The 11,090-nt window shown below is 38.3% G+C and overlaps 1 protein-coding gene across 1 annotated transcript in view; it reads left to right on the plus strand.

Annotated features, from left to right (window-relative positions):
* Nucleotides 1-2,420, plus strand: part of LOC138045326 (monoacylglycerol lipase abhd6-A-like) — a 7,755-nt gene extending 5,335 nt beyond the window's left edge. Inside the window, exons 4-5 of the mRNA XM_068891773.1 lie at nt 849-949; nt 2,040-2,420. Coding sequence (XP_068747874.1) covers nt 849-949; nt 2,040-2,234 — 296 coding nt within the window. The 3' untranslated portion in view covers nt 2,235-2,420. The remainder of the gene's footprint in view (nt 1-848; nt 950-2,039) is intronic.
* The last annotated feature ends 8,670 nt before the right edge of the window (nt 2,421-11,090 follow it).

Genomic DNA, 11,090 nt, shown 5'->3' on the forward strand with positions numbered 1-11,090 from the left:
TTCATAGGCTATCGAGCAACCGGGCCCAGAAAGTTCGTTCAGAATAATCGCTTTAACGTTCAAAAATGAGGAGGTGCATAACAGGTGAAAATGTGCTCTCTCCTCTACAATGATTTTAAAAAGTTGGACTTTTTCCCAATAGCAAAGGGACAAGATAGTAATTGATATAAAGACGAGGTTCACGTATAAAACAACTAAAAAGAGCAAGGCTGATATAACATGTAGGAATGTTATAAATATTTCAAAAGGCACTGCCTTTCTTTATCAGGGTTTTACAAGCAAATGACTTCGGTTAACAAGGACAGTACAATTTGAATAGTGATATGGCGTGTGATATGATACAGCACTAAAGATAAGGAATTTAACGGACAAATTGTAACGTCTTTGTTAACCGTAGTCATTCAGTGCTTGTAAAACCATGATGAAGAAAGGCAGAGCTTTTTCGAAATATTGACTTTTTCCAATATAGTCCTTCACTGTTATACCTACCTTGCTCTTTTTGGATTTGTATAATATTTAAATCGCTGAAAAGGCCCTTCACCGGGATCAAGTGCTTCAATCTGTTTTGTTACTCTGGTCCTTGCTAAGAAAGTATAATTGCATAAAACAAGGCACAAATTATATAAAAGATTTATTCTTCCTAGCTAGATTAGCTTTTTAGTTATTTTATACCTTGCATAAGTTATGTTGTCTTTTTCCTCTCTCCGTTGTTATTGTGTGGTATAAAGAAAAATTTAGTTGTTGTGAAATGAAAATATATGAAATTCCTGAAGAATGTGCTGCCTTAGTAACCGGTTAACTACACAAAGTTTTTCTTTTTTTTTTTTTTTGTCATTTCTCTTTTTAAGTACTGAATGAACTCTTGCATCCTGATCACCTATACTGCGTTCATGATTTTTTGGAAGATATAGATGTTCCCACTCTGACTTTGTGGGGAGACAACGATAAGGTAAGGAGGGCATCATAGGATGGGGGGGAGGGGTGGGGCGGGGTGGAGCAGTTGTCAGTGAGAGCACTCGCCTCTCAACAATGTGGCCTGGGTTCGAGTCCCAGACTGCGCGTCACATGCGGGTTGAGTTCGTTGGTTCTCTACTCTGGGGCCCGTTTCTCGAAAGTCCCAAAACTTTACGGGCCACTTTCGCGGGTGTCACAATTACCTTTGTATTTCATGAACGGAGAGGATTTAAGTCGTCAAATTCCACAGTCGTTTTTCTTTTTGTTGCCTTGAAAAAAGATCGGTTTTTCAAAACAAGCGGTTGGCAGTTTCACAAATGACTTTTAGGGACTTTCCAGAAACGGGTCCCTGCTCTGAGAGGTTTTCCTCCGTGTATTCTGGTATTCCCCTGTCCTCAAAAACCAACCTATGATTTGACATGAGTTGACTTGATTTCTGTACAGTATCGTTGGGCTAACTTGAAGAACACTGAAGAAGGTTTTTTTAAGAACTTCCGCTTTTTTCGTAGATTGAAAACATATTTCAGTTTTCAGGTAAGTTTTATCGAATGTCAGTTCTTTTGCCGGCTAGAGATTAAACGTTATTATATGGTCACTTTTCAGCGATCTCAATGTACTTGGTTTTCAAGGTGGCGTGTTTTCAATTAGCTATTACAAGAGTGTTGGGTTTTTGTTTCCCATAAGGAAAATTTTGAATTCAATCATTGAACCGACTTTTTCTGTCGATAGGTTAAAAATAATTGGTTCGTGCTTCAGTTTCTGCGCGTATATATCGAGTTATGGATGCACTTACTGAAAATACCCGCACGCTAAGTCAGAAGCTAAGCATGCCCCAATGGGCCATATTCGCTTATTGGCCAAAGATAATAGATTTCGTACGCCCAGCCTCGAGTTGAAATGTTTGCATGGGACCGAGTTTCGGTGGGCAACGACAAGTTTTCAATCCTTCGGGACTCAACATGGAGCACTGTTTGATTAAGGCCCATTCTTTGGCTTTAAACGTCTATATATAGGCTTAGGTTCCAGGATTTGTGAGAAACGAACATGTACCAAAAGATATCAACCGTTTCTTTTATGTTTTTCAGATTATTGATATTTCTTCAGTAGAAGTTATCGCAGAAAAAGTGAAGGACTGCAAAATTCAAATCGTGGATAATTGTGGCCACGCAGTTACCTTTGAAAGGCCTCTCAAATCTGGAAAGCTGATTTTGCAGTTCATTCATTCATTATCAAGCAATGGAGGAAATTCAATTGATACGCCATGGAAAAAAACGAAATGAAAGCTACTAATTTTAACAGTATTCTTAATAGAGGGCACAACTAACTTAACGCAATCAAACCGTGACTGAAATTTTTATCGACGACAATCTTATGTCTGATAAACTTATATTACATAAATGAGGAAAAGTGTCATGGAATGATGAATACAATTTGAATATTTTAGAAATGAAATTCCAACAGGGAAATATGGAAAGGTATCAATCATTGCAATTGCAGATAATCCTGGATCTTTTTATAGAAAATATTTACAATAACGGAATACAGGACATCTTTGTTTCTGAGGTTGCTCAAAATGAGCTAAACGCAGAGGATAAAGAAAAATGTGAAGGCATTTTAAACAATGAAGTATGCTAGCAAGCTTTAAAAGAGATTTCAGAATCCCTCTTATCTGGCCTTGGCCCACGTGACGTCACGGCGGCTATGTTAATAGGGAGCTTAAGCAACGACAACGGTGACGGCAACGAGAACGTCATCTCAAAATATAAATTCACGTTATTTTAATCGCTTCGTGACTATTTCAACGTTTTTAATATGACAAGGGTGTGGTAGTTTCTCAAAAATCACACTGGTCGGAAAGGCGCTTAATTTAAGGGAGAAAATAAAAATTTATCCTGAAGTGCTAACCCAAGAATCAGTTTCCCATGCATGGCTGAATTTAGCTCAAATTCTCTTTAAAAAGTAAGTTAAAAAATTTTAATAATAAATAATAAAACAAATCCTTCAAATATTGGCATCAAAATACCGGACATGGAATGAGAAACCACCGGACAAAACGTTCGGCCTCAGTCCTCAAAGGAAAACCCTGGCTCACAGCAACTAATTGTTTATTGCGCAGACATCGTTGATTGCTTAGACAAGCCGGAAGTCCGTGATTCGCGGACTTCCTGGTTCGGAACCAGCCAGAGGTCGTTATTCTTAGTGCTGACCGAATGAATCGCGGCCTCTGGGGACAAGAATATGGATTTTACGTTTTTTGGAATGACAACGCTGACCATACTTTAAATTCTGTCAATTACGCCTGTCAAAATGGACAACTATCAGTGACTCAAAAACGCGGAGTGACAAAATTGATACCCATTGCGCCTGATAACTCTCCTGAGATGTAATTCTAACTAGCAGCAAAAGCGATGGCAAACAGTCTCAAAAATGTAGTTCAAAAACTTGCCAATAACGATCAAACTCATGAGTGAAGATTAATTGATGGCGTAATAAATCACACTGCTGCCGGGAAGTGTAGGAACTGAATATATCGTTGGCGTCACCTATTGTCGTCATTAATGTGCCAACAAGAGCCTCATTGGTTGTTGAATCAAACAATCAAACAGCAATGTTTGTAAACAGGTATCTTCCCTATATTCCTGAGTGGCTTACTACTGTTTTTTGACTTTGAACAACTTTTGACTAGTCAAATGGCCTTTTCTATGGAAAACGCTGGCTTCATTCCGATTTGGATTTGAAATGTAGAAAGCTGCATCGTAAATAACGGACTGGCAAGTAATTCCTTTGAACTTGAAAGAGATGTTAGGCGGCAAGGTTGTTTTTCGGGGGGTTTGCGTAGAGGAATTAGCGGGAAAAATAATGAAATCATTGTAAGTGGGCGCGAAATTAAAATCAACCAATACTTATTCCTAATTAATGGCTCTCAAAAATTCTTCACGACTGCTCTGTATGATTTAAAACGTTTCCGCATTTTTTCACGCTGTCTGAAGTTCAACAATAAGAAAACAGAGGTTCTTTGGATTAGCTCTTGTACTGGTGGCGAAGTCACGTCAAAAGAGCTTGAAATCGGTTAAAGATTAGGGGGATACCCCCGGTGTTATGGTATGTCCTCCTTTTACATTCATGGATGGGTGAAATATGGACTGAAAACGGTGCCAGAGGTACATTTACAAGCTGGCGTCCGATCTCATCCCAGATAAAGAATTGTGATTTTTGCGGTGTACAAATCCGTCACTATTCTATTATCATTAAGATAAAGTAAAGATCTTTGGAGCATGGATATTAACAACTCACCCACAATAAGAATTGATTAACGCAAAGTTCGGCCAAAAGTTAGAAGAGATTTGGAATTGATTAAGTTGCTGGGACTACACAGTTTATTTCAAAATAGCCGCCATTTTAGTATGCTTTTGTTTCCTTGCAAATTGGCCCTTTTGACCTCGATTTCAAATATATTTAACTTTGAACGAGGCCAAAAAAGGCAATCAAACAAAAGCGTACTAAAATGGCGTCCATTTTAGAATAAGGTGTACACCGCCGCGTAAGGTTTCGGGAAAAATGCTTGAGTTTAAGAGCTTAAGGCAGGGGTCGCGTTCAAAGACATCCATAGGTGTTTCATAGGCATAAAATGTGTCATCACTTCTCTAAGGCAAGTGCGACCCTGTCGCGACAGCGGACATACGAACCGCGGAGGACGTTAGCAAGGTCTCATTCAACAATGCTTGCAACATAGCTGACCGCAAAACGACGACTAGAGATCTTTTTAATTTTTCTGAACTCGAGTTTCAGTTAGAAGACCTAACTGAATCAGTTTCCATATCCATTTACGACTGAATCAGTCATTGACATGACGGATAACAGCAAAGGAAAATTCCTACGATTTGCTTCACAGTAACTTTAGCTCACGGCTGCTCTCAAAAGTCCGACCGTGTGACTGAATCATTTGGAAGGCTCTCTGGGTAATCGGAAGCGTTTCAGTTAATAATCGTGACTAACTGTACTAAATCAGTCAAAATGATTCAGTGTAGGAAACGAGAGCGACAAGGTGAAAAAACAAATTTCTGTTAATAAGGTTTAGAACAATGCTTGCAGCATTTCTGTCAAGCCGACAAACGACACCTTTTCATTTCTATGCTCTCGAGTTAGAAGACCCAACTGAATCAGCCAGTTACCATTCATTTACAACTGAATCAGTTATTGACATGCATAGCGCCGGATAATAACGAAAGACAATCCCTACGATTTTCCTCGCACATCTAGTATTGTTGGTTTTCACTCACGTGATCAACAGCATGTTTCGCAACGAAAACAAAAGGAAGCGTTTCCATAATAATAGAGTTAAATTCCCGGAGGATTTGGTCGGGGCACCAACATGGCCGCCTTTTCTTTGTTTTGGGCACCAACATGGCGGTCGTGACGTCATGTGAAAACCGAGAATATATTCTCACTCAAATACCAACTGAACGAGATTTTAACAAAATTTTCTATAAAATTCCTTTAGGACGAGAAGGGGGACAAAATTTAAAGAAACAGGATCAGTGAAGTCCTATGAGAATGGGAGGATTAAAGATGCTTGGTTTCAAAAGCAACCTCAAACAGAAAGGATTTGTTAAGCTTTTAGTGGCGTAAATGCTATATCTAACAAGCGATCAATATAAACCAATCACAAAAGTAGAAACTTTTGAGGTGCACTTAAAAGCTGATAATATCATACGGAAGATTGAACGACTAGACTATAATTAAAACGCTCATTACATGATATCACCCAGTTTTTCCTTACAAAGCAAAAACTTGACTGACGGCTGCGATTTGATCGATCTCTAAAAAAGATCTGATGATATTACATTGTTATTCATATTTTTCTTGCCTTTTTGTTTCCTAATCTTAGATTTCTCGTCTTTAACAAACGATATTCGTATTTCCAGTATTGGACTTGAACTAGCTTGCAACAGAGGCTAACAAGGGGGAATCTTTTCAAATGCAAATACTTTTTAATATATTCCCCCTCATTAGCCTCCATTGCAAGATAGTTCCAGTCCAGTACTGAGAATACGAATATCATCTATTGTACAAGATCCGCCGTTATCAAACCCTTACTCCTTACATTTCCAAGGACAACAAACTATGCAATGCCTTTTTCATATTCAGTACTGATTGCTTCAACAGCAATTGCCTTATGCTAAAGCCACTATGTTTGTAAACGGCCATTCCTCTATCTGGGCTCTTGTCACATTGAATTCTGCGTGTAACGTTACTTAATAGCAGGGGCAGCTGTAGTGTCAACTATTATTAATGATATAATATACGTTACCCAGTCTTTCTTTAAAAAGAAATATGTTAACTGCCGACTGCCATCTGATCGATCTCTAAAAGAGATCTGATGATATTACACTGCTATTCATAATTTTCTTGCTTTTTTTTTCCTAATCTAAAAATGCGTATCTTTAATTAAAGCGATATTTTACCGCGAGACACCGTATACAAGTCGTCTCGATTTATTCTTTTCCAACCTATTCTTTGATTGCGATCAGGATTTTTGTTCACGTGGTTTAAGAACTGTCCAATTAAAATCATCTTACGTCAAAAGCGCTCGCATGATATGCGATAAAGTATTGTAAGTTGCTAAGTGCATACAATTTACATCTCAAAGAAAACCTTTTGAAGTCATTAAGCGAGGCGAATCAAGAAAAACGATGATTGAAAACGCGAGGTGGTTGTGAGGTAAGAGAAATGGCAAACGCACTTCAGTTTTAATATAAAAACACCGTTATTTGCAAAGGGAAAGGAAAACAAGTAAGTGTCCCAGTCTACAAAATGTGCCAAAGTTTTGCCGCAGTACGTCATGACCTACCAGACTTTAACAAAGCTCGCAACACCGTGAAACAACAATGTTCGTTTAAGTTATTCAGCCGATTTTTAAAGGAAAACATTTCAGTAAAAATTCTTTGTTAGTTACAAGGCACTTTTTGTCAAGTTTTTCATGAAACAGAATTGTGAACCTGACGTGGAACAGGTGCTTTCAATTTCCCATGCTGGTTTCAGTGCACGGTGTGGAAAAACCGCGGTCACCTTAATTCTTGGCAATATATTGAAGTACATCAATCAATTGTTAAGCAGCGGAGAGCTTTGCTCGGTGTAAATTGCCGTTTTTATACTAGAGACGCATAATTCGTCTGGGACGAACTTGGCCAAACATAATGCGTCTGGACGAAGTATCCACTTTAATGCGTCTTCGAAGACTCAATAAACTGGAAAGTTCGTCCAGACGCATTATGCATTGTGCCCGTCTTTATACTAGACGAATTTAACAGACGCAGAAAAAATGTTTGCCCAAGTTCCTCCCAGACGAATTATGCGACGCATAATTCGTCTGGACGGATTATGCCTCCCTAGAATAAAAACGGCCAATGCCATGTTTCTCTGGTTTCCAACCAATGATACGTGCACATATCGACAAGGTAAAAGCCTTGAGATGTCGTTAGTAATTAAATATATCGTCAGCGAAAGTGAAATTAATAACTAATAATTTGTTTCACATCTCAACGTCTTCTATCCTTTTAATTTCCTACTGTTTCTTTTTCATCTGAAATGTCCGCCGAAATTCGCTTTCCAACGCTGAAAGAATAAAGCGTTACATCCAAATTGTTGCCACTATGTTGCCAAATTGTTTCCATTGTGTAACTAGCTATTGGCGGGATAGCGTTGTTTTGCATTAATTTGACCTTGACTTAATAATAAACTTGGACTTGAACTTGGATTTGCAAAAGCTGAGAGCTCCAACTGCTCTCGAAGAATGAGAATATTAAGTCAGATGAGTAAAATGTAAAGTGGAATATGATCACAAGACTCCATCACTAGTGATCATCAATAATTTAAAATTGCTTGCGCTTTACCGTTGGATGGCTTCGATTTGAATATTCCTGAACTAAATCGAGTTAACCCAAGGACCAGTCGACGAGGTCATTTAAAACGCCATGACATGAGTCCACACAATGTGTTTAATGAGTCAAAATAAAAACTGTACACCTGGCACGTATCTGTTTGGTTAAATTTCTTTGCCGTTCTCTGTTTGACAACCGCATGAAGAATGACCAAACGCAAAGTTTGAGAGGAAAATCGGTGTGCATGCAAGGGGACATTGAATCTCAGTTTTCTCTTTTAAACCAGATAAATTCTGGAGAACTACACATTCATTGCCGAACGACTAGGAATAGTTGCATCTTGACACTGGCACAACAAGTGCAAATCGGTAGAGTGAGTAGTAAAATTTGGAAATGGCATGCAGGGGGAAGCAGGGGAAGTTTGGTAGAACGCCAAGCACCGATCGTCTTGTGTTATGGGTTGTCCATAGCTACAGTTCTTAGGTGTAAGCGATGATTTTGAAAGATAAGCTTACAGTTGTTTTAGCGAAATCGACAGTACTGTTATAAGGCTTAAACCGCTCCGATTTCAGTGAAAATGGTTCACTTTCAGTTATACGAGGTGATATCTACTCTTGCTGGGTTCAAAAACCGATTCCTTAACGTTCGACGTTTGGTATTCAGCGCTAAGCCTATGATTAGACGCCCTTTGGCTCTCGCGAAAGCATGCATTGAAATTAATTAATTAGTTACATCCATAGAAAAAACGATACAAATATCAACAACATACTGACAGTACGAAAAACAATTGACGTATTCTTTGTCAGTTTGTCAGTTGTCGCTGTTAGCTATTTTGAACTTTCTGAACTACTAGAATTTTAGAGCCATTGTAAAAAGTTCAGGATTCCTTTATTTGCGATTCTTGGCTGCGAGAAATAAGAACTTCGTTTTCTATTAGATGTACCACGATATCAGCACTGCATGCATTAAAACTGGGTGCAGAGTATAATAAGCTATTACTGGAAATTTTGGTCCATTAGGGTAAGAATTTTTGCATGAGTAAGTTTGCTTAAAATTATTTAAGATTTTACATGGAATGCATATAGGGTCATTCCTTATTTATGCAGTGCAGTATGTCGTTCTACGTTGGCTAATATCTTCCTGATTGTCGAAACATAAAGGCTTAAAATTTGGGGGCAATCACGTTGAACAAGTTCATTTAATTCTTCAAGTCAACACACACGTAGTACGGTCGTGAATCGTCCATGAAACGCAAAACCGTCATGTTTTTCCGCAAACAATTTAGAAGTAGTAGATAACACCAAAAAACCATCGCAGATCGAGACTTCTTGATTATGGACTTCTGGTGGTGCTAAAAATCACTATTTAGTCTTATTTAAGTGTAAGTTTGAGCAAAATGAGCAAACACGGTTACACTTCATCCTGAGTACATTTTGTCAGGAAAAAACACTAACTAACAATAAGTTGTTTTGTCTACAAATGTCATTTCTGATGTGTTAGCGCTTGTGCATGCTGATATTATACATGAAAACCAGCCTTTCTTGAACTAAATACGTTAAGTCGGCCCTAGTAAAGGCTATTATTAGCCAATGTTCACATCAGCATACTAGGCGAAGTGTGTGAGACAAAAAAGCTTTAAAACCTTGAACAAATTAGGTCTATATCGCAGTACTTAAATTTCATTTGGGAAGTAGATAATTGTTTGGCTTAAGTCGAGGTTTAGAATAACAGTTTTGAACATCAGTCAAATCCAGAGTTAGGACAGTCATCGCATAGTCTTTCGTTCGTCTTTCGAATTAAGTTAATCAGAGAGGCTCTGCTAGGATAAATTCCGTCAAGCGACATGGCCTAAAAAGTAGCGACAGCACTTGAAGTGAAATCGCGACAAACGACATCCTTTCTTTAAATTTCCGACAGCAAGTTGAACGTGAAATATAGACAAAGCACCGACACGAAAACTTTTTAAAATTCAAGCAAGCGACACGCGAACCCTACCCTGGCAGCTCCTCATCAGAGATGACCTCCGTGAATATATTTTCAGATTCCAGAGTTAGTAATTTTCCAACCCGCTTTATAAAATAATTAGGATAGTACGGGCACTCTCATTGGTCAATAGCTGTGTTTAGATGAGCGTAATGAGAGTAGGGAAACACTGCTGTGACATCACACGAATTTTGGTTGGGTTGTATATTGTCAGACGCGCGTTTTGATTGGCTGGTAGGAAATATGAGCTTCTATCAAGGAAATCTGTTTCAATCGAGAGTTAAAAAACCATCATTTGTTGAATTATCTTTGAGGAATATTTTATAAAAGCAACACTTTTTTTCCGTGTTTCCATACGGAAAAGAAGTCCTCTATTGCTTAAATAGCGGTCGAGCAGTGAGTATAAATAATTACATTTGCTACTGTTGATTATTAATGATGAACTAGGGAAACCGTTTAAACATCAAGAATAAAATCTTTCAAGCTCTCCGAGCCAAGTTAGTGAATAACGTCAGTGATTCTAGAAGACTTCACCACTGAAACTGTTTGAGAACTTTGACAATTTAGCCCTCGGCAGAGGGCCGTTACATAGTTGGAGTCGATAAGAGGTCGTTAAATTATTTATGGCCATGTTCAAAGGGAACCGAGAAAAAATGAGTCCTTTTCAATTATGTCACCTGGATGAATAGTGCATTTTTATTCAGAAACTCCATAGCCGGCGAATCACATGTCGAGATGTGAAGCGTACCAACCTTTCTAAAATGCCGAAAAAATCTCCTGGCCTGAAGTACTATAGTTTGCAATCAACTAATTTACCAAGGTACAGACAGTTGTGTAACGTTTTATCTGCTGGTGGTTTGTGATTTATGAAAATTGTTATCAAAGTTGACACAGAGAAAAAGCCAAAATTATTAAGTATTCTAGAGAATTCGATTATTGTTATTTTTTATTACAGCAACTAGACTGTTTCTTTTGTCCGTGAGAAAAGTTATTTTTTTCGATGCCGAAGCTAATTCGAAAGCAAAAATCGCTGACTTTACACTAGTACTTTGTTAGTTAATACGCTCGAGATTTAGCCGTCTTGAAAGAACAACATTTTAGGCAACCTTGGAAAGGAATTGATGTATAATTCCTGTAATTGATGGTCAAGAAGAGTTTCAGCCGACCAGCATCGAATCGAAATTTTGTAAAGGGAGCAGAAGTGTATCGTTATGCATCGTCAGCGAGAATAAATTGCGGCAGCTATGAGTGACAGTTTCATATCTTCAGCAC

Source organism: Montipora capricornis, chromosome 4 (assembly GCF_036669925.1).
Source record: "Montipora capricornis isolate CH-2021 chromosome 4, ASM3666992v2, whole genome shotgun sequence".
NCBI classification, from domain to species: Eukaryota; Metazoa; Cnidaria; class Anthozoa; order Scleractinia; family Acroporidae; genus Montipora; species Montipora capricornis.